Source organism: Erythrolamprus reginae, chromosome 9 (genome assembly GCF_031021105.1).
Source record: "Erythrolamprus reginae isolate rEryReg1 chromosome 9, rEryReg1.hap1, whole genome shotgun sequence".
NCBI lineage: Eukaryota > Metazoa > Chordata > Lepidosauria > Squamata > Dipsadidae > Erythrolamprus > Erythrolamprus reginae.
Window position 1 is genome coordinate 57,997,814 of NC_091958.1, and position 23,555 is coordinate 58,021,368.

At 50.3% G+C, this 23,555-nt stretch overlaps 1 protein-coding gene across 5 annotated transcripts; it reads right to left on the reverse strand.

The window, feature by feature from the left end:
- Nucleotides 1–559: 559 nt before the first annotated feature.
- Nucleotides 560–23,515, reverse strand: KATNIP (katanin interacting protein). Of its 5 annotated transcripts, none has more exons than XM_070761559.1 (25): nucleotides 23,250–23,509; nucleotides 22,988–23,160; nucleotides 21,832–21,926; nucleotides 20,812–20,946; nucleotides 19,985–20,234; nucleotides 15,326–15,460; nucleotides 14,339–14,502; nucleotides 13,351–13,457; nucleotides 12,690–12,792; nucleotides 12,149–12,361; nucleotides 11,309–11,452; nucleotides 9,672–10,386; nucleotides 8,168–8,914; nucleotides 7,349–7,557; nucleotides 6,393–6,471; nucleotides 5,988–6,168; nucleotides 5,557–5,722; nucleotides 5,284–5,441; nucleotides 5,101–5,165; nucleotides 4,757–4,867; nucleotides 4,371–4,510; nucleotides 3,157–3,258; nucleotides 2,822–3,009; nucleotides 2,314–2,405; nucleotides 560–2,215 (listed from the first exon to the last, which is right to left on the reverse strand). In XM_070761559.1, the coding sequence occupies exons 1-25, from the start codon at nucleotides 23,309–23,311 to the stop codon at nucleotides 2,157–2,159; spliced, it is 4,593 nt and encodes a 1,530-aa protein (XP_070617660.1). In that variant the 5' UTR covers nucleotides 23,312–23,509; the 3' UTR covers nucleotides 560–2,156. The 5 variants fall into 5 exon arrangements, with proteins under 5 accessions (XP_070617660.1, XP_070617659.1, XP_070617663.1 ...); XM_070761558.1 differs by having other exon boundaries at nucleotides 13,348–13,457; nucleotides 23,250–23,400; XM_070761562.1 differs by lacking the exon at nucleotides 15,326–15,460 and having other exon boundaries at nucleotides 23,250–23,515.
- Nucleotides 23,516–23,555: the final 40 nt, after the last annotated feature.

The window sequence follows — 23,555 nt, forward strand, 5'->3', positions numbered from 1 at the left end:
AGTAAAAGACAAGGCCCTTCATTAGCTTGAAGTGGGTCTGTGCTCAAACCACATGCCCACATACAGTGAGCTGGACTGTAGTCGGGCCAATTTCTTGGGTATTTATGATCTCATCCTCAGGTGGTTTGCAGGGTAAATGAGGCTCAATAGTGACCTATTGGGGTTGCTGGGCTTTCCCAGGGAATGCTCCTGAGCAACGGGGCTAGCTTTTAAAACCCACTCCTTGGTGTGGCCTTGGCTCCTTTGTTGGGTGGCCCAGAGGTTAATTGACTAACTGCTGTAAGTGGGGAGAGTTGCCAGATGTGGGGGCTGTAAATGGCAGCTGAGAGCAAGGGTGGAAGGAGGCTGCAAGATGGAGGGGCAGAGCAGCAGCAGCAGCAGGAACCTTTCTCTGCTACTTGGGCAATGTAACCAATTCTCTATTAAACTATTTTCCGTATTGGATACGCAGGACACCACTTGTTTGTTCATACGCTGGATCCGGAGAGCAGCTGTGCACAGCCCCACGTTTACCTGCTGCAGGTGACTGCAGTAGAAATCATGGAGAGGGTAAACAGCGTTTCAAAGCCAGGTGTTTATTATTCTTAGCACTAAGCAATCGATCTTGCCATAAAACCGGATCTCTCCAATCCTGTCCCCAACCATGGTTCCTTCTTTCAGCCGAGTAGCTCTGTTACGATTGTTGGACACACGGGGGGGGGGATAACCCTTGCTAGGCTATTAAAATTACCCTAAGCCCTGTTAGTAAAAGCCCCTCAGAATCTCTTCCCACTCTGTCTACCTCAGCAACGTTTAGGGACCGAGAATGACCTCATGTGATGTTGGGGAAATGCCCGTCAACAAAAGCCGAGGTTAAACCTCCTCCTCCATCTTCTGCAGCCTCTCTTGAGGTTCTGCAGACCAGAGTTGTTCCTACGAAGGAAAAGACAACAACCGAAAGACACATTGTGTGCCAGGCACCGTCCCTGTTGCAAGGGGAGATGAGCTGTCTGCCAAAGAAATAGTTATCTAGGAAAATAAACCTGTGGTCCAGGTCTTTTTTTGGGTGGGGGGTGGGTGGCACATTGGGTGGTGCCTGCGTTCTTCCCTCTGGGCATTTAGGCAAAGCTTGTGAGGGCTGAGCAGGAGCTACAAAAGTGGCCCAGGTAAGAGAGCAGCGCTGGGCCAACTCGGTTGAAGCGGCAAGGCACGGATCCCCCCCCCCTTCTTTGCAGGAGCAGCTGTTGGACCCTGGGCTCAAGCCACTGGAATGGGTCTCGGTGACGGTACCAGCCAGCCCAAAGGTCACAGCTTCTCCAGCTGTGGTAGAGATAAGATGGTAGTTTCCCTGGGCATCTTTTGTGCTAGCCAAGGGGGGGGGGGCAAGTCAATGGGACAAAAAAAGAATCTGGGTTTGTGTGTATAGTGCGGCAAACAGAAAAGGGCGACACCACAAACAGGAGAATCCGGCGCTTGCAGTCCATATGCTGCAACTGGAGACTTTAGACAAGGCACCTGCTGTTCAGTGAGACCCAGGCCGCTTCCTGCCTTGTGCCTCCAGCCCTGTGGGAGTTGACAAAGCCTCTCTGCTCACTCCACCTTAGAAATGGGGCAGCCCACGGCAGTGGAGCACCCGGACAGGGAGTTGCAGCTGCCCTTTCTCTCGCGTCGCTTCCAGCCACTGTAGCTGCTGCCTGTGGGCCGGCAGCCCCCTGGGCTCCGGTGCTGCTCACTTCCCCAGCGGCCGAGATGCTCTCTCTGAAGCGGCACAGAAGGCACCAGGTGGTGCGCATGCCAGGGTGAAAAGGGGGCGGTGTGCTCCTTGGTCCTCATGGTCCCCCCCCTCGCCCCTCCGTCTCCCCCCAGTCAGCAGAGGCGCCCCCAGGCTTCCCATCTCTCCCGCTGCCAACCAGCGCAGGCTGTGGCCGATCCTCTTCCCACCGCGCGCATCCCAGCTGCTCGAGTTCAGCCAAAGCCTCTGGTGAGAAGGAGGACCAAAGAGAACTGTAATCAACGCGCAGGTGACAGAGGGGCTTCCAGTGGTCTCGGCAGCACCCACCGCCAGTTCATTCCCACCCAGAGCCCCCCTCCCCCCTCGTGACGCCGGTTGGGAACTGGGTGGCCCCTCTTCTTGAGTAACAAACGGGCAGTAGGAGGCTGTCCACCCTGTCCACTCCTCACTGTCTTGCTCTCCGCAAAGGTCCTTTATCCTGAATGCAGGTTTTGGGACGAAGGGCTGGTGGGGAGAGAAGAGAAGGCGCCCACTTGAAGAGACCCCCAGCCATCGCGGCCCTTGCCACCCCTGCCAGCCCCAGGCAACGAGGGCGGACCAACCTGGGTCGGCAGCTCCCTTTTGCTTCTTCCTGGAAGAGGACATGAGCTGGCTCTCGTTCGTCAGCCGCACATCCTGGTCCTCCATTGGGTGGCTGTGGAGCCAGAAGGATCAGAAAAGGTCAGTGGCCTGTCTGCAAACTCTACTTCTCTGTTCTGCTCCCAAATAATGGCCCTGCCCTCCCTCCTCCCCACTCTGCTGACTTGATGCGACTTTTCTCTTGTCCCCCCTCCTGGGGGCACCCCCACCCACCCCTAAAACCCAGGTCCTCAGCGGAGGTCGGGGAAAGGAACGTGGAGTTGAAAGAGCAGGTGCCAACAGGTTACCTATCAAGGAACCTGCTCTCGGCAGGAGCTCACATCAGGCCATGCTGCTCAAACTACTCATCTACTGTTTGCTTTTACCCAATTGCCAGGTGAAACATAGGTTACTGACGCCTGTCATTACTTGGATTGAAAGTAAGCTGAGGGTGGTGCTCAGAGGGAAAGGGTTACGAAGGCCCCCACGCACCCAGCCACGCTGGTGCTGGTGCTGCTGGTGCTGCTGCTCCTCTCCTCCTGCCGGCAGATGTTCTCGTCCTCTGTGAAGAGGAAGGTGTGGTGGGGAACGACAGGCTCGCAGGTGGGGAGGATGCCAGGGACCAGGTGGCTCACCAGGCTGAGGATGCCGTTGTACACCAGCAAATCGTCCACAAGGAGCTGGGTCCCAAAAAAGGAGCAAAGGTTCGAGGGTCTCAGCATCACACAGAAACGAAGTCTCCCCCCCGACCCCCCCACCCCTCTGAATGGATGGATGAACCAGAATCAGAAGGTCCAAGGTGAGACCCTTTCTAAACAGGCACTTACTCCAAATTCCTTGACTCCGCGCTGGGGAGTTTTTGCATAATTCCATAGTTTGAACATGGAAATGGTGGTTGGCAAGTCGAAGATGATGTAAATCCGATTCACCTGCCACCAGGAATGAAGCAGAGAAGAAATTCTTTAAGCAAGAGAAATAACCTCAGTGAGGACTATCCAGTCAGAACGGTCTCCACATCTTTGAAGCTAAATCTGATTGACAGATGATTCAACAACTGGCAAAAGAAAGGAATGATAATACTAATAATACTAATACTAATAATGGGTGTCTTGGGTCCAATTCCAGAACATCTGGAGCACCACGTGGACACCAGTGGCATTGAAAAAACCAATGGCAAAAGGCAGCCTGGCGTTCTGAGCTTCTGACACCTCCAACACTATCAAACAACGTCAGGCAACCTGGAATCCTTGGGAAGGACACAACAGATGGAGAACAATGCCATGTTCAGTCTAAACAATTGGCTGACCATGTGACCAATCTCTTTTTTCCTTAAAGACCACCCACTCCCAAAATCTCAAAAGAGCATACAGTGGTACCTCTACTTCATTCGTTCCGTGACCAGGTTCTTAAGTAGAAATGTTCTTAAGTAGAAGCCATTTTCCCCATAGGAATCAATGTAAGAGCAAATAATGTGTGCAAACCCATTAGGAAAGAAATAAGAGCTGGGGATTTGGGTGGGAGGGGGAGGAGGACAGTTGCTGAGAAAGGAAGAAGGGGAGGGGAATAAAAAAAAAATCCAAACTTTAAGGCTTAAAAAAAAAAATAGGGACACTGAGGCGGCGAGGAGGAGCACGCGCCTCTCATACACCTGGCGCAAAGCTGCCTCCCCTACACCTGGCGCCAGAGAGAGAGAGAAACCCAGGGGGAATGGCTGGAAACTGGCCGGGCCTTCGTGCTGCTCTCAAATTCCCTGGGAGATTTTTCCAGGCTCGGGTTCTTAAGTAGAAAATGGTTCTTGAGAAGAGGCAAAAAAAAAAGTCTTGAACACCCGGTGGTTCTTCTCTAGGGAAGTTCTTAAGTGGCGGTGCCCCTGTGTAGCATTTTTCCAAGCCCTGGAATGCTGCTTCCACAAAACCCAGGGGAAACACCCACTGAGGGCAACTGGGGGGTCATCCACCAGCAGTTTGGGACAGCTGTCCATCTGGTTTTCAGGACAGAGTGCTGGGCAGTGAACGAGGCATAGTGCAGAAGGGAAGCCTACCAGCCCTGGCAGAATTGGTGCCAGCCACATGTGCCTCCCGTCATTGCTGTCATTCACACCGTCAATGAGCTTGTCTGGAGTTCGAATGTCTCCACAGACTCCCTCCAGGACGTTGACGCTCTCAGGGAAAGCTGCGATGTCTGGCAAAGGGGTCAAGCATCAAGGAGAGCACCTGGCCTGGATCGCCTCCCAGCCCCATTACCATGCAAAGCCCCACAGGGCTCTCCTCCTTTGAAGCTGCGTCACGGCAGGAGCAGCTGGCACCAGGCAAGCAGACACCCCCCCCTGTTCCCGCAGAGTCCCTGCTCCGGCCAGGCCAGGCTAGGGGCTGCAGGGGAAGGGAGGCCCCCTCAGGAACGGTTCTGCCTCCAGGGCGCAAAGGATACGGTTCTGGCTTAAAGGAATCTTCTGCCCGTGTTCGTTGTACAGCTCCAGCCCGTTTAAACCAATATAATAAGGGTCCCCCCAACTCGTGAGCAGCTGGAACTGGAAGATGACTGACGGAGGCCGTTGAGGAAACGTGTCGCCCTTAAAACGCTTCCATTCCTTGGGTCCCCACAGCAGGGGGCAGGAAGCCTAGGGGCCAAAGCCTGCCTTGTGGAGGGCAGAGGCCTCGGAGGGGCTGATGGGGATGAAAGGGGGCACCCCCTTTGAGAGGGCAGCCGGCAGAGGGCCCCCAAGCCCCCATCTAGCCCAGAGGTCCAGCCGCCGGGGCCACAGAGAAGGATACAGCCACAGGGCATCAGAGGGGCTTCGTACTCCATGCTGCCTTGCTCCCTCTTCCTCACTTCGCTCCTGTCCAGGGAGGACGGAGACCGTCACAGCACCGTGAGATGCCATCGCTACTAGCCACAAAACCCCTTGTGAAATGACCACTGCCATCCAGTGGAGCCCCCCCCTGGCCAAGACTCACCCCTCGCGTGACGGAGCAACGGTGGGGCCCGCAAGGTAGTTGACGAAGAGGATCTCTTGAGCAAAGTCAAAGTGACAGCTCCCTGGTCCTTTGCGGATAAGGAAGCCCCCCGGAGGGGAGATGCAGCAGCCGTCCAGCCACACGTGGACCACCTTGGCCTAGGCAGAAGCAGAAGGCCAGGGAATGGCACCCACTGACCAACTGGAGCGCCCCCTGCCATCAAGAGCATGGAGAGCAAGCCCCCCACCCGGCACGCTGCCCACTTGGCCTCACCCCTCGATAGGTGTCCTCAGGAGATTTGTTGTAATTCCAGATGCGGAGCCCGGCAATATCTTCCACTTGGGCGAAATGGATGGTGACCAGGTGATCTTCTCCAGGGCAAAAGGGAATGAGCCACATGTGGTTGTCTTCCGTGGTGATGTTCTTTCCATCAATCAATCTAGGAGCAAGCACAGAGACTGTCTGGGGAGGGAACTTGGACACAGACGTATTGATGGCATCTCAGTTTCTGTCCCGTTGTGACGACTCCTCAGCTGCCCTCAAACCCCGGGAGCGGGCAGTGTCCCTCCTGCCCTGAGGGGTCAGAGCCAGGCAGTCTCCCCCACCACCAAAGTTCTTGGGGGCTGGAGATTTTACGGAGGCCTATCAGCAGCCGCCTGTATCTGCCTGATTCATAAGCTTCCAGCTTCTTTACTGATGCTCACTTATCCAAGGTCCTTGAGTCGTCCACGTACTCCACAAGATCGTTGAGATCCTGAGGAGAAGCCGAGAGCTGATCTGCAGAGAAGGGGACTGCGTGGCCATCCTCCTTCCCGACCACCTCAAGCCCTGTCAGTCCAAGGTAATGGGAGTCTCCCCAAGAAGCGGTGAAGTTCAGCAGCAGGCCTGGAAGGAGGAGACAGACGTGACTCGGGAGGGGGGGGGGGGGCTCTTACTGCGAGGGGGAGCTGCAGCCCAGAAAGGAACCAGTTGCTCCATTCCTCTCCAACGGAATGGATTCCCAGTTATAAAGAAATGGCCAGGGTCTATGAGGGTGGGCAGCCTAGAATCCACCCACACAAGCCCCCTCCTCCTTCAGAAGTCAGTGAAGATGGGAAGAGAGGACGTACATTTTCCAGAGTAGACTCCGGGCTCTCTGCTTGTCACGACCTCGCAGAGGGAATCAGACCTTGCAATTTGCGCCTGACTCTAAAAAAGTTTGGATAATCAAGGGGCAAAGTCAGAACAAGAATCAATTTCTTTTGATTGCAGTAGAAACATTCTGAGAAATAGAGCAGAATCCTTTAAAATTTAAGAGGTTGGAATAAAATGCAAATATCTCAAGCCGTCGATTACACAAAAGGTTTCAACTAAACACCAGAGTGGGACATTTTCAAACCCCTCTAAATCACACACACACACACACACACACATCTATCTATCTATCTATCTATCTATCTATCTATCTATCTATCTATCTATCTATCTATCTATCTATCTATCTTGTCTGTCTATCTATCTATCCATCTATCTATCTATCTATCTATCTATCTTGTCTGTCTATCTATCTATTTTGTCTGTCTGTCTATCCATTGATTGGATTTGTATGCAGCCCCGACGTGGGGCGGCTCACAACGTATCCAAAGAACATAGAAATAGGTCTAAGAATCCAATTGATATGGTTAAAAAGACTTTTAAAAATTCCAATATAGTTTAAAAGCATCCATCATCATTTGTTCAACACTAAATACTAAAATACTCAATACTAAAACACTGGCTGGTCTAATGGCCCCAAGCCTGGCGGCATAAATAGGTCTTTAAACTTTTACAGAAGGCAAGGAGGGTGGGGGCAGTGAGAATCTCCAGGGGGAGCTGATTCCAGAGGGCCGGGGCCCCCACAGAGAAGGCTTTCCTCTAGGCCCCTTGTCTGGTTGACGGGGCCCTGAGGAGGCCACCCCTGTGGGACCTGACCGGGTGCTGGGATTCGTGTGGCAGAAGGCGGTCTCGGAGGTCATCTGGCCCGATGCCTCTCTAGGTCATCACCCACCCTTTGAGAAAGTGGTACTCTGACCGCTGGAACTCTCACCGGCTTGTCTTCCATCCTGGACCCTGCCTGAGTGAAGGGCCTCTCCTCCCCTTCCCCATCAGCTGTCCTCGGCCTCTTCAGCTCCTCCTCGTAGCCCAGGCTGCCCCTGCTTTCGCTTTCTTCCTCGCAGGACTCGTCGTAGCAGTAAATGGCCTCCAGAATGTCCTCATCAGTGGTGAACAGGATGGTGTCTCCAAACTGCTCTGGACCTGAAACATTGTGGACTTTATGGGGACGATATCTCCACTAGATGGGAAGCTCTTCCTGCTCCCTTCCTGGAAGTCCTACTTATAAAGACCCAGGCAAGGGAGGAAGAACAAGAACTGAAGTCTGTATTCAGGTGCTGCCTTGATCCAGCCAATGGGGGGAGTCAAAAGACTATCAGGGAAAAGGTCAGGACATCTACACCAGGTCAGAGCACGAGATGGACTTGCCTTCTGCAGAGGGGTCCTGTCTGGCCTAGGACTAGCAAATGCTCTGGTGGGATTTTGCCCATTTATTTTGGCTAATACCTGGCCCTTTCCAATGGCCCTGGCTTCCTGTATGAGTGGACATAACCACGGAGCAGCCAAGGGTCTTACACCAGGCAACCTTGAATACAAAAGCCAAACACTCACCCACAAACTAAGCCAGTTGTTCCCCCCAGCTTACTACTGGCTTTAATGAAAAGTCCACTTCTCTTGTACAATTAAGTCAGGAAAGAAGGAAGGCTAGCTAGCTGGGTGACCAGGGCCAAAGTCCACCCCTCCAATGCACCCACCCACCCACCCCCGCTCTTTGAAAACCCAGGTTTGAAATCGGAGACGGTCTGCCCGCTACCTCCAGCCAGTGTCCCTGAAGCCTTGGCAATTTCCCCTTGGAAAATGCAGCGTCCGTCCAGGAAGATGGAGAGGTCCCTCACCCCCCGGAAGGAATGGATGCGAGACTTGTTGTAATTCCAGATGCGGATCATGGCCACCTCGCAGGGCTTGGCAAAGTCCAGGGAAACACAGTGGGACTTTCCCGGGGTGAAGGGGGCCAGCCAGAGGTGCATGTCGTCCTGGGTCCGGTTCACTCCATCCAGCAGATTCGTGGCCACCCGGGGGTCTTTGCCATAGGCTGGCAAGATGTTGATGTCCGGTGGGCTGGCTGCGACCCTCGCCACCTGGATGGGCTCTCCCTTGGAGCTGAACAGCTCGAGCCCATTCAGGCCAACGTAGTGCCTGTCCCCCCAGGTGGACCGGATGTCAATGTGCAAGCGCTGGCCGTGAGGCAGGACGGGGATCTTAAACTCGCCCTCCTCCTCCTCCTCCTCTCCCAGGTCGGAGGAGCTGTCGGCCTGGGGCCCCTGCAGCCCCCGTGCCTGGTCCTTTGGGCTGAGCTTCTGCTCATCTTGGCGGCTAATTCTCTGCTGGTGGAGGAACTCATCAAAAATGTCCCCTTGGAAGTCCATGTTGGAGATCCGGCCACGGTGGGAATGGTTGAATTTCAGCAGAGAATTCCAGGACTCCTGCAGCGTGTGCTCCTGCGAAGTGCCCCACTTGCCTCTCGAGGGCCTGGTGCTGCCCTTGGCCGGGGGCGGCTCCTCTGGAAGGGAGAAGTTAGCGTCGCCTTTCAAACAAAATGTGCAAATAAAAAGAGCAGCAAGTAGGGGCAAAACCCAGGAGGGGCCTGGGAAGGTCGGACTCTGCTCAGAATGTGGGTGACCAGACAGTCCCTGGAACTGTGATGGCCAAGCCTAGGGCATGCGTGCCTGGAACCCTGCCTGCTCAGCCCCATCCAGCGCGCATGGCTGCTCGGGCCACTGACCCTTGGCTGGCTCCACCCAGCCCGCCCCTCCTCCCCCAGGTGTCCCCACACGGCCTGTTTTGGGTGCCAGGTAAGTCCAGGGTTCACACGGAGGCTCTGGGGGGCCCTTTCCACCCTCCCCGGGGCCCAGGAAAGCCCCCGGAGCCCCAGGAGCGTGAAGACCAGGGGGGCCAGCGGAATTCAGGAAATGCACCGTTACCTGCTTCCAGAGGCTTTGGGGAGGCCTGCTAGGGCACGTGTGTGTGTGTGCGTGTGTGTCATGTGCAGGTATGTGGGGGGGGGGGGGGCAGAACGGGGGGATGTGTGCATGCATGCAGGGGGCATTGAATTATGGTGGGGATGCCCGCCACTGCACACACACAGCCGCCCCAAGTCTATGGGGAGGGGCGGCATACAAATCTAATAAATAATAATAATAATAATAATTATTATTATTATTATTACTACTACTACTACTTCTGGCACCCGAGGGAAGGGAGATTTGCCACCCCTGCCCTGGGAGATCTGAGAGAACCTGACCCGCATCGGCTCTGACCTTTGTCCAGGGCAGCTTCCTCTGCACAGGAGGGGTGGCTGGATTCTCCCTTCTCTCCAAGACCTTGGCCGGAGAGAAGCCGCTCTGGTGGACTGCTAGGTTTATAAAGCAGTGGCTTCAGGAAATCCAGGCCAGGGATGGACCCCTGGGTCTCCTCGGGGGCTCTCTCGCCTGCTCCTGGGGCCTGGCTGCTGGGCTGCTCTTCCTCGGCTGGAGAGGGGCCCCCGTCCGATGCCCCTAGGCAGCCTCTCTCGATGCCCCCCGGAGGCAGCTGGGCTTGCAACCCCAACGGAGGCCGCTCTTCCTCTCCACAGCCAGCCTGCATCTCCCGCTTTGCCTCAGGGGAGGTCAGACTGGCCGGCCAGGAGTGTAGCCCCGCTGCTTTCTCACTCAGGGAACCGTCGCCCTCGGGGGAGACCAGCGAGGGGAGGCTGCTGAGGTTTGGGCTGGGTGGGAGGTCAGCATCCTCGGTCCCTTTTAGGGAAGGCTTCCGAGGGAGCAGCAGCAGCTTGTCCAGCTCCTGGCCCGGGTCTGCAGAGGCCCAGCTTGCATCTCTCCTCCCCTTTGCAGGAGGGGGCAGGTCCGTGGGGAGATTGATGGAGGTGCAGCCGCTGCCGTCGGGATCATGAGCCAAGCGGCCCTTCTGCAGCTCCCCAGCAAAGACCAGGCACCCGTCCACATATGCAATAATGTTTCTCGCTCCGATATTCAGATCCTGGCAAGACAAAGAAAGAAGTTCTAGTGGGCCAGCAGAAGGCCACCTCCAGATTTCCCAGTGTTCATGTTCCCAATGGGTGGGGAACTGACGAGGCCCCCGCTGAGATCTGAGAAACTGAATGTACAACGTGCGGAGGAAGTGGGTTGAGAAACGGGCAGAGGTCTCCCGTCCAGGGTTCCCCTGGCTCTCAGTTTGGGATGGGCCCTGAAAGACTGGGCAGCACGGCCAAGCCTCATTCATAATCTCCTGCAGTGGGGCACAACCTCGCGGTTCCCCATCTGGCCACCCAGAGCTGCTCCCCCCAGTGGTTTGCTCAGAAAAGGAGAATGGCAGGAAGAAGCCAAATGGTCAGCTCTTGGTTCTGGCCCAGCTGGCACAAGGGGAGGGGTCAGTCCAAAGGGGCAAGACAGAGCTGGAGAGGTCAAGTGGGGCGCTTCTGATTCAAAGGCCACTTGGGAACCTATATGACAACCCCACAAGCAGACTGAATTAGAAGAGGTACCAACCCCTCTTGCTAAGTTCACTGCTGGGAACAAGGCGTCAAGGGCCGGGATTGGCTTCTCCTTAATCCCTCCTGTTAAATCCTCTTGGCCACATGGACTAGCTGGGGCCACAGCAAAGAAACCAGCTTGCTCTGCAGACTCAGGGCTCTTTTTCTAAAAGAACCCCCTGTTCCACCTACGAAGAGACCCAGCGTGTCACCCTTGGGCCAGGGGGCAGGGGGGCATGAAGGAGGGCCGCACCTTCATACAAAAACATTCCATTGCCAAACATTTCCAGCAGCAACATAACAATTCAACCTTGCTTAAAAAATAGAATAATTTCAACCTAGTTAGAATTAATCCAAATAAAAGTTGGCAGCCGTGGCTGCTTTGGCCCCCTCCCTTCTCCTTTCTAGGAAAAAGCAAAGCTCACTTACACCATCAGTGGTCGAGCTGTAGTTCCAGATCCTGATTCTGGACAGGCCAAAGTCTCTGGAGAGGCTGGGGTTTCGGACAATGAAGTACAGCTGCACTGGGGGCTGGAAGAGGCACGACCAGCGGAGAAGTTCTCTGGGGGGGACCTACAAGACAAGGCAGCTGATGAAGAAGCACCGCACTGGCCCTGGGAGCCCTCTCAGTAGCCCCTGAGCAGGCAGAGTCTCCTTGGAAGGGTCAGGCTGACCTGCTGAGCCTAATCCGCTTCAGTGCTAATAAGAATGCCCGTGTGTGTGTGTGTGTGTGTGTGTGTGTAGTGAGGATTAGCATCGCTGACGGCCTCCTTTTTCCTGGGGAGGCATCAGTTAGCCTAAAAAGAAAGTTCTTAGTCTCACCGCAATAAAACAACAAGCCAGTTCAAAATTTGGTTGTACATATCTTTTGTCATGCATACAACTCTTTCAGTGTGAAGATGTGTTGCTTCTGTCTCTACTGCAGTTCTTATGCTAGAGATTAAAACCACACAGCTCACAGCTACTGTGCAACCCACAGGCCCTGGAACGTGACTGATAGATCTGGTTCTTTGCAACAGCTAGCAAAGCTTTAGTCCCAAAGCAACCGTGCCCATCCCATCACAGCCACTACCTGGGCAGAAGAAACAGAACCCGACATTCCACCAAGGAGTGGGAAGCTTTGCAAGAATCCCACTTCGATGCCAGCTGTTTCGGAAATAAACAACCCCTGGGGCAGATTCACTTGATTTATAGATGGAAATTAAATAAATAAACCTGTGTGCAAAATTATGTCTGTCGCTCCCTGAAAATCAACCATGGGGGGCTCACGTTTGTCCTCCGGTTGACTAAGCAGCTCAGCTCTCCAGGTGGGTCCGCATGTCGGATGTCCACATCGTGAGGCGACACAAACATTCTCTCAAAATCCAAATCAAAGAACTCCACTTCTGTCAGACCCACACGAGACACATCTCCCCAGTTGGAGAGGATCTCTATCGTGACGTAGATGGCATCCCGGAACTCCTTTTCCAACCCCACGTGGTCCTGGAAAGGAAAATTCAGGACATCACCAATCTCAAACTGACCTGAACGTGGCATTCCTGAGGCCTGGAGGGGCCCAGATGGGTCCTGTCTGGCTCAAGCAAGCCTTCCCCTCCAGGCCAATACCAGGCACAGAATACTAAGGGCTCCAACCCCACATTTCTGCCCTCTTGGTTTACACATGAGGTGTTGGATTGCTCTTTTTTTCAGAAGAAAGCTGTCCGGAGTTCGCATTCTCTCCAGGACAATCCAACCCATTTTGATTGTTGCTAAATAACACAACTGGGATGAAGATGAGGGAACTGCTATAAAAACTTGACTTGCTTCCTACCAGAACAGGGAGCTGCAGCTGTCCAAAGCCCAAAGCTGCAGGGCCCCGGTAGACGGAAGAAGCCTCAGACTTTTGCAGAGCTTTGGAAAGTCTCTTCTGTTGCCTGGACATTGAGGAGAGATCACAGGAGAACAAGCAGCAAAGTCAGTGTGGACCCAGGAGGGCCATTGATTTGAACTCATTCAGATGCTCAGAAGCTCTCAAGAGGAGGGGGAGATGAAGGGGGAGAAGGAGGGGCAAGTGGCAGCGCTGACAGTGGTGAACAATCCAGCCCTGCGTTTTTGCTAAATGGCTCAATGCCCACACGTGGACCATCGGGGGCTTGAGACAATATGCCCCCATTAGTTTTTTTGATAAAGAATACTGGTGCAAGTTTGAAAAATATGGAATGTTATAAACCAAAAACCAGAAAGCTGAAATGCCGTCCGTTGTATTGCTCAGAGCACAAAGTTCACAACTGACCTTGTCTCAAGCTTTTTTGCTAGAGCTCTCCCCAGGCCCCCTTCGCAGAGGGGGAGACCTGCCTTCTGGGGGTAGGGGGTGGGGGGCAGGACTAGCAAAGGAATCCGCTGGACAACATCATCATGCAGAGATAAAAGTGTATCGGCTCAGAACTCATCTTACACCTGGCAATGGGCCCAAAAGGATTCAAAACTGCCACCTGTTTTCCAGAACTCCAGTCTGTTCCAGAGCTGCGGTGGAGACAACGGGATCCTCCTGCTGTCTTGGAGGAAGGTCCACTGTTGCAGAACCAGAAGCCAGCACTGACTGTACAGAAGGGAAACAAGGACAAACTCACAAGAACATATACCTCCAATGGATGGATGGATGGATGGATGGATGGATGGATGGATGGATGGATGGATGGATGAATAGTGCTTCAGTTACCAGAGAACGAAACTGAGGGCTGGTCTGAATTGGGGGGGTGGGGGTGTCAGACTATCTGCAGAACTCACACACCCTATTCAAGCGGTCAAGGTGCCTCACCCAGGACTCTTGGCAGAGAATATTCTACCTGTCTTTCCTTTCACCGACCACAATCACTAGCTAGATGATTCTGGGCAGAGATTCTACAAATATCAGCAAGGTCAATCTTGAGTAAGACTCTGTCAGGGCCACACAAGGACCGATGGCTTCTACACACAGGGGCTTCCTTTTCAGGAATGGGAAAGACTCCAGGCAAACACCAGAGGCTTCTCTTCTTTGAAAGGTATTAAATTACTGCCCTCCTGAAATGTGACTGAAGTAAAACCAGTAATAAGTGAATGGACATTCTCTCATCTAGGGGAGATTTCTCTGACTTCAATCCTTACTGATCTAGTATCCACTGGTCAAAATGTTCTATAACAGACTGCAAAAAGGAGGCAGGAGAAGTCTTCTTAAGAAATCTAGTCTCTGTTTCATAGTCTGCAAAAAAGAAAAAAACCTGGGAACCCAAGGAAAGAGCAGAGCGCCCAGGGTCCATTTCAAGGCAAATGATTCCAAAGGGACATTTTGGAAGAACCACCCTGACCCTGCCAGACCTCCCTGTGCAGTGGCCAAATGGTCCGCTTCCACAGCAGACCCCAGGCGGAGCAGGGAAGTCTGCGGCCAGTCGCCTGTTGCGGCCGCCTTGAACGAGACGGGTCCCCCCCCCCCGTGCCACTGACCTCTGCAGAGACCTCCAGCTGCCTGCAGAGCAGCTCCCTCTGCAGCGTCTCGTTTTCTGCCTGCATCGCTTGGAGGACGACAGAAGCCGCGTGGGCTGGGTCTTTCTTCTCACAGACGTTTTTCCGAACGGCTGAGAGCGGCCTTTCTGACCGGCTTATTGGTCCTGCAAAAGGAAGCCGGAGGGAAGCAGGCTGGCTCTCAGACATCCCCACGCTAAGATTCTGGAGTGACAGGAGTGGGAACTCCTAGACAGCCTAGAGACCAACAAGAGCAGAACGTAGTGGCAGCCCAGACAGATGCCAGAAAAATAATGCAGTGCCTGGTTCCAGCCAAGACTAACCCGAGCCCACCGAGGGAAAAGAGGTGGCTGCCTCCTGTGTCAGTCCCACGGAACGGGCCAAGCAGGACCTGATGATTCTGGGCAGCAATATTTCAAGAGCAGCAGCAGCAGCAGCAGAATTAGGGTGGGGAATGTAAGTGTTCCACAAACTCTAGTATACAATTATAGAAGGGCTGCATGTGGGAACAGCTTTACTGAAGGAGATATTTAAGGTGGTGGGAAAAACAGAATGAACAAGAAATATTTCAGCGATATTGATGCTGAACTATGTTTATGCACCAAGAAAAACTAGGAGAGTGACAGGCAAAGGAATAGAACAAACAGTAGAACCCAAAATGCTAATTAACAGAAAGAAAATTGAGTAAAGTGGCCCCTTTGTCTGGCCAGAGGCAGATTCTCAAACTAATGTTCCCAAACACAGCTGCTACCCTAAGGCCTGGCATTGACATCTAAGAAGACCTGCTATCCCAATCCAGACAATCACACCAGAGGGCACAATCCTCTCATTCTCTCCAGGAGAGTGTTCTACTTAGCCAGGAGAGGTGACCAGCATCAGAAAACCAATGGGGATTATTCTGAGCAGAGAAATGACACCACGGCAGCTCCTGTAGGCCTGTCAGCCTCTTAGAAACAATCTCTCTCTTACTAGAGGCAGTTCCTTCCTGTTCGTCCAGGTACCGGGGACCCACAGCTGCCGGACTCATGGGGTTGATGGGCAGGTAGGTTTCAGCGGTGCCCTTCCTTTTTGCAGACAGACTCTGCTCCTTCTTCTTCTTAAGGCCTGCAGGAAGAGCGGACACCAACACCAGGGACTTATTCTGAAGGCAGCTGGCATCCAGCACAGCCTTCTGGGGACAGCCTTTCAATGCAACTGAGCAGAAGGTAAGGGAAGCACCTGGAGACTCAAGAGGCCATCTCTGCCCTTGTTTATCAGGCACCTAAGGGCCCCCTCTTTTTTAGCCCTTGATTCCGAAGATAAAAAACAATCAGCACAGCACTGGATTTATCCAGTCAATTTGTAAAATGCTTTTTAGTGAAGTTGTTTTAGAATTGTTTTTTCTCAACGTTCCATTTTTATGACAGAACACATACGCCTTAAAATATATCAATAAGAGACACATACATTTTCCATATTTCATAAACCAATCTCTTATTCCGCACCTTTTTCAACTCCTGTTCTTCAGTCTGTCTCTACACCCCCCTCCCTCAACCTTCATCCCCTCTTCCTCCATTCTCACTCCTTCCCCTTGCCTCCATTCATCATCTCTCTACTTACTCTCTTCTACCTCCTCCTCCTCCTCCTCCTTCCTCCTCTTCCCTTTGATACCGTTCCCCGTGTCTCTCATCTTCGTTCAACTTATGTTTGGCAGACTGATAACATGTTCCTTATTTTGATACTAACGGTGCCACTTCCCAAATAATTATTTTTGTTTCATTTCTATATTTTATAATTTCTATAACCTTGGCATTTATTACACCACTCTAATGGCACCTAATCCCCTAGTTTTGTCTCCTGGGTCAACTACCAATTAATTCAATTTTTGTTTTTAAAACATTGCTATGACTTAATTTTACTAGTTAATTATTATTCCTTAGGCCTCTTAATTTTATTGCTTTCTCTCTTCCTAGTATCTTTACTTATCTTTGCCCCCCCCATTACAATCAGTTCTAGTCACCCAATGAATTGTATTTTTCAACTTATCTTAAAATCTCAAGCTAATATTTCTTGTTCTTGTTCACTTTTACATTGTATTTACTTCAGTGACATCAATAATACACAAATTCCTTTCACTGTATTGTTTACAAAGTGTTCTCAGATATCAGACATATCTTATATAAAGAAATAATAATTTTAGAATTTATGCTTTCTTCTAATAATTCATTTGATACAACCAGTTTTACATCAACCTGATAAAGAGTATAATGCTACAATCTTTTTTAACTTAGTAATCACATTGTTTATTTAATCTAAACTCCTATCTTTAATCTTTTAGTTGTATTATTCCCTATTAGTAATAATTATAACTATATTAAAATATTAAAAAATGAAAGAGATGACGAGAGAAATCTCTTTCCTCTATCTTCAATCACTTCATTCAGTTTTCCATTCTCCTTTTCTTAACCTCTATTTTTCCTTCCTTTTACCTTTATAGCCCCAGCTTCTTTCCCTCTAAACATTTTTCCTCTTTGTAAGTATAATATTTGCCTAATTCTAAATTTACCTCTTCTTAATTTCTTCCCTATATTTCCCACTTCTATTTTAAGTGGTTTCCTCCAATACCAATATTTTTTCCCTAGTCTTTTTGTCACTGCGAAACCCAGTGTAATCATCATAGGTTTCATCATGCTCATCTATTTGTCCATTCAGAATGCTTTTTTTCCTGCCACTGTAAATCCAAGTATATTCATCAGTCCGGTTGCCCTTTCCTAGTTCCTTCTTTTCCTTGTCTTCTTGCTCATTAATTTCATATTTATTGTAACTATTTTCTCTAATTCCTCATTATCGTCATTGTTGTCCTCAAGATCTTTCTACTTTTCTTTGCCCACCCCAAGTCCCAAAAAATTTCTTTTCAGTTCAACATCTTTTATAACTAGATGAGTCTCTTTCAAAATTGCCATTAATTTTTCACAATCAATTGTTTCCATATCCCCGGTATCAAAATTCACCATTTTTGCAACTAATCCAACTGCTAACAATTGTTGTTTTGCGGCCTTTTCAGTTGTCTTCTTTTAAAAGAAATGCTACCTGTTACAGCACTTAGGTTGTTCAAGCTCCAAATCCCTCTGATCTTTCGATACTGTAGTTAAGTAAATCCAAAATGTCTTTTACTACAATAACAAATTAGTCATAATTCTGTATTATGCAAATATCAAAGTTGGGTCCAGATGGCATCCATCCCAGAGTTCTTAAAGAACTCAGATCTGTCATTGCTACCCCCCTGACTGATTTGTTTAACCAATCCCTGTTAACAGGAGATGTTCCTGAGGATTGGAGAATGGCCAGTGTTGTGCCTATCCACAAGAAGGGCAGTAGAGAAGAAGCTGGAAACTACAGGCCAGTTAGCTTGACATCAGTTGTAGTTAAAATGATGGAGACTCTACTCAAAAAGAGGATAAATCAGCATCTAAAAAACAATAACTTATTGGACCCAAATCAGCATGGCTTTACTGAAGGCAAATCGTGTCAGACTAATCTCATTGAGTTCTTTGACTATGTCACAAAGGTGTTGGATCAAGGTGGTGCCGTGGATATTGCCTATCTGGATTTCAGCAAAGCCTTTGATACGGTTCCACATAAAGAGCTGATAGATAAATTAGTGGAGATTGGACTTAATCCCTGGATAGTTCAGTGGATTTCAAGCTGGCTGAAGCATAGACATCAGAGAGTTATTGTTAATGGCGAGTATTCTGAGCAGAGACAGGTTACAAGCGGTGTGCCACAAGGGTCTGTTCTGGGTCCTATTCTTTTTAATATGTTTGTGAGTGACATAGGGGAAGGTTTGGTAGGGAAGGTTTGCCTATTTGCCGATGACTCTAAAGTGTGCAATAGGGTTGATATTCCTGGAGGGGTCTGTAATATGGTAAATGATTTAGCGTTACTAGATAAATGGTCAAAGCAATGGAAACTGCAGTTTAATGTTTCCAAATGTAAAATAATGCACTTGGGGAAAAGGAATCCTAAATCTGAGTATTGCATTGGCAGTTCTGTGTTAGCAAAAACTTCAGAAGAGAAGGATTTAGGGGTAGTGATTTCTGACAGTCTCAAAATGGGTGAGCACTGTGGTCGGGCGGTAGGAAAGGCAAGTAGGATGCTTGGCTGCATAGCTAGAGGTATAACAAGCAGGAAGAGGGAGATTGTGATCCCCTTATATAGAGCGCTGTTGAGACCACATTTGGAGTACTGTGTTCAGTTCTGGAGACCTCACCTATAAAAAGATATTGACAAAATTGAACGGGTCCAAAGACGGGCTACAAGAATGGTGGAAGGTCTGAAGTATAAAACGTATCAGGAAAGACTTAATGAACTCAATCTGTATAGTCTGGAAGACAGAAGGAAAAGGGGGGACATGATCGAAACATTTAAATATGTTAAAGGGTTAAATAGGGTTCAGGAGGGAAGTGTTTTTAACAGGAAAGTGAACACAAGAACAAGGGGACACAATCTGAAGTTAGTTGGGGGAAAGATCAAAGGCAACATGAGAAAGTATTATTTTACTGAAAGAGTAGTAGATCCTTGGAACAAACTTCCAGCAGACGTGGTTGGTAAATCCACAGTAACCGAATTTAAACATGCCTGGGATAAACATATATCCATTGTAAGATAAAATACAGGAAATAGTAAAAGGGCAGACTAGATGGACCATGGGGTCTTTTTCTGCCGTCAGTCTTCTATGTTTCTATGTTTTGATATTTGCCTTTAATAAGAAGCTGTCAAGAAGTCCATTAAAATATTAAGTCCTCCAACCAGAGGATGTCACTCAGTGTTATCCAAATTTGTTTCTCTATTCTAGTACATATGTATTTTAAATCAATTCTATTTAAAAAATAGAATCTTTATTTCATCTTCTTTGCAAAGCTTTTAAATAGTCACAACGAATTTAAAGAAGTTCTGAGTCCCCAAAAGATGGGCAAGGATTTTGATTCCACTTTTCTTAAAAAGTTCTCTATGGTTCCCAGTTGGCTAGATAGCCACTTTCCAAATTTCCTGTCCTTTTGTTCCCCTTTTAAGTCTTTCCAAACATTTTGTTTAGGCTTCTATCGGCAATAAAGACCCACCACCTTTCTATTTTCTATCCTCTCCAGCACATAGTCTTATATCTTGCTTCTCAGGTGACTTCACTCTAAGCAATCCATCTGTTTGTGGCCACCGCAACTAGGATGAGTTGTTTTCCAGCCGGCGGCGGTCAGGAGCTCTTGTCAGCTCTTTGGGGGAGGGGGGGGTTGCCATCCCTCCCAGGAAACTGAGTGGTTCCGACCTAGTTCCGAATGAACCAGTCTCAAGTGGCGTTGGTATCGGGATTTCCCGCAGAACGCGGGGAACTCCATGTCACCATGGCGTTTGGCCATGCCCCTCTCCCTTTTTAGTGAAGATTTCATAACAATGGTAAAAGACAATATATACTAAGCGTTCTCTCTCTCTCTCCCCCTTTCTCTCTCTATCAAAGAAAGAATAAACAAGGGAGAACAACAAGTGTAAAGGGAAAAAGGACAAATAAGGAGAAAAATATGTAAAGGAGTGACTTCTCACGTTCATCACAAAGAGGTCAAAGTTAGTTCTTCTCCCCCCTGCTGTCAGTGGACCCACCTGGGCAGTTTGTCTTGAACTCCAGCACAAGAGGCTCAGCAGCTGGAGCAGAGTCTGTGCCTGGTAGAGGGGAGAGAGCTGGTGCGTTGGCAAGGAGCAGCTCCATGGTGGCCCCCCGCAGACATTCAGCCGGTTCTTTCTTCTCAGAAACGTCGGTGGGAACCTCCTCCTCGATGGAGTCGGAATCCTCGGAACATTCCCCTTTCACTTTGTTTTGGCTCCTGGCAAACTCCAAGCTTTGCTGGAGTTCCTGGCACAAAAAGAAAGAGCTCAAACATTGTAAAACCGCTTGGCAGATTTAAGCTCCAACTTCTCCAGATGTTACTGAAGGGAAACTTGGGAGGGCCACTGCAAATCAAAGCAGATAACTCTGAAGAAAACATCTGATTTAAAGTAAAATCTGGATTAACATATAAATGAATGAAATTTGCATTCATAGTTACTTCAAACCTAATTATCACCCACTACCAAATGAACCGAGGAAAAAAGCACACACACACATGCACGCAGCTGAGTGTGATAGCTAACCATAGCCAAGATACAGGAGATGTGATAATGGCTGCCCACTAGAACAGGGCAGGGGGGTGGCTAAAGGTCGTTATCCGTGATGGCTAGTTAAACCCACCCAGAGGGCCATCTGAGTGCCAATTGCTGGACTGGAGAGCCAGATGCTTGAGAAAATATATCTTTGATGTGATCTGCAAGATCCCCTTGATATCCTTCTGCCCAAGGTTACTCTCTGGGAGGAAGGAAAGAGTGCGTCCAAATGCCCATGCTGGTGTTTCGTCTTTCATAAACAGAAGGTTTGATGCAGCAGATCTATTTACCCGGAAAGTATCGTTCTCTTCATAGTCGGTTGTCTGCAGATCTAAACTTTCCTCAGATTCAAAATCCTCAGAATATCCACAAGGGGGAGCAATGCAGAGCCTAGGTCCAGTTTCTGTCTTGATTTGCACAGCTTTCTGAAAGGTTGAGAACAATCAGTACAGTACATAGTCTGCATTGGTTGCCGATCAGTTTCCGGTCACAATTCAAAGTGTTATGACCTATAAAGCCCTTCATGGCACCGGACCAGATTATCTCCAGGACCGCCTTCTGCCGCACGAATCCCAGCGACTGGTCAGGTCCCACAGAGTGGGCCTTCTCCGAGTCCCGTCAACTAAACAATGTCGTTTGGCGGGACCCAGGGGAAGAGCCTTGTCTGTGGCGGCCCCGGCCCTCTGGAACCAACTCCCCCCAGAGATTAGAATTGCCCCCACCCTCCTCGCCTTTCGTAAGCTCCTTAAAACCCACCTCTGCCGCCAGGCATAGGGGAACTGAGATGCTCTTTCCCTCTAGGCCTCTACAATTTATGCATGGTATGTTTGTATGTATGTATGTTTAGTTTTATAAATAAGGGAGGTTTTTTTAGTTGTTTTAGTATTGGATTGTTACATGCTGTTTTTATCATTGTTGTTAGTCGTCCCGAGTCCACAAAGAGGGGCGGCATACAAATCCAATAAATAAATAAATAAATAATACTATTACAGCCTTGAGAAATGTTGCTTTTAGAACTGTACCCGTCACAAAATTCAGGAACCAAAAGTCTGATTTTGACTTGATCCAGACCGGCTCCACAATTCTGTCCTTGTTTTTGTTTTGGGATCGCCTTTATGTCTTCTAACAGATATTAGTTCTCAGTGTTTCTCTCTTATGTCTTTGTCTATGATTGGACTTCTAACCTGAAGGGTTTTACAATGCCCTATTTAAAAAAGTGAAGAATACTGCATGCCTAAACACAACACTTCACTTATTTATATTTGTTGCATGTTGCTGTAATCCAAAAAGATGCCTCCTTTTTTTCATACCTGGAGCCATTCCCGACGTTGGATTTTACTAGGTGCACTTTGGGTGCTCCTCTCTCGCTGCTCTCCTTGTTTTAACAGGTCTTTGGTATTTAGAGCTGAAAGGAAATGGGACAAACAGTATGAGAAAAAGGGTCAAACTCCAGGCCCCCTGCATAGTGGAGGGATTTAGTTTGTTTATTAGCATGATTTCTATGCTGCCCCAATTAGAGATACTGGCTAATAAACCATTTTCAGGATGCGTGGGTGGGAACTAATCCTTTGAACTTCGGCATAGACCTTTGGGACACTATGGCGCATATGGTGCACTACATTATCAGAGTCACTCTACATCAGTGATGGGGAACCTTTCTGGCACCAAGTGCCCAAACTGGAACCCACATGCATGTGTGTCTATGTGCATGTGCCAGAAATCCAAAGATCAGCTGGGCGGCATACACATGCCTGTTTTATGGCTGTTTTGGGGACCGTTTTACGGCCATTTTGGGGGCCAAAAATGACCAGAGAGCCAGCCTAGAAAACGGCTTGTTTTGGGGACCAATTTCAAGTTCTTTTCCGGTGTTCCGGCGCCCACGAAGACCAGCTGGCTGGAAACCAAAAGATTAGCTGGCAACAGTGTGTGCCCACTGAAAGGGCTCTACTGGCACGTGTGCCCTAGGTTTGCCATTATAGTATGCATAGGTTCGCTCTATACAGTGTGTGTGTGTGTGTGTGTGTGTGTGTGTGTGTGTGTATAAGCACTCTTCCAGACAGGGGAGCGGTCGGTGAAAGCTGTCACAGAGGGAAAAAAGACTGACAGCATATGTCAACTTTCACAATTCACACAGCTGTTATCACTACCAGGAACCTCATGACTGAAAATGGAAACTGAAACTACTTGAGAAAAGAGATTTACTGAAAGTGAAGGAAATGTTCACCCAAAGTGGGTGATGCTTACTAGTTTGCGGCTTATTTTGGGCCTTCCATAAATAATGGAAATCGTCCGCCCTCTGCGCTCAAGAAAATGAGGCGTTTTCTCAGACTGGATGCTATGGGTCAAACTTGTTATTTACTGTAAAAAACCTTCTGCTTTTATGTTCGAAAACCCCCAGCAACCTCAACCAGAGGCGACGCTGATCCCCCCCCCCCTCCGGCTGGTCGCGACCGGCAAAGAACTCACGGTTCGCTCTGGGGGTTCGCGCGCCGCCGCCGCTCCCGGGAAGGGCCGGAGTGCTGACTTTGCGGCCGCGGCTGGCCTCCGAGTTGGCGCCATTCACGTACAAAGTGAAGCCCTGCTCCAGCTGCTTCAGCCGGAGCTGCAGCGGGTCCTTCCTCTCCAGGGCCTTCAGGATCCTGGAACCGAAAACAGGGCAGTTCCTGGCGACGGCGGGCGGGCGGACCCCCCGGCCCAGCACCCGCCCTTCCGCGGGCAGGCGGCCCACCTGTTTCTCTGCTGCAGCAGCACCAAGTGCTCGTCGTGCTTCTCGTCGAAGTCGGTCACCATGGCCTCGGCTTACGCGCGCCTGAAACGCGAAGCCTGAGGAGCGCCTGCCGAGCCCCGCCCGCTCTCTCGGGCCTGACCCACGGGGCGGACGGCTGTCCGCGAGAACCCCCGCCGCTGCCTGCCGTCCCCAACCAGGCCGCCGGGCCCAGCCAGGCGCGGCGAAGCTGCCTCAGCGACAGGCCCGCCGCCGCCGCCGCCGCCGCCGCCTGTTGGGCCGTTGCCGTGGTTACCGCGCCTCGGGCGT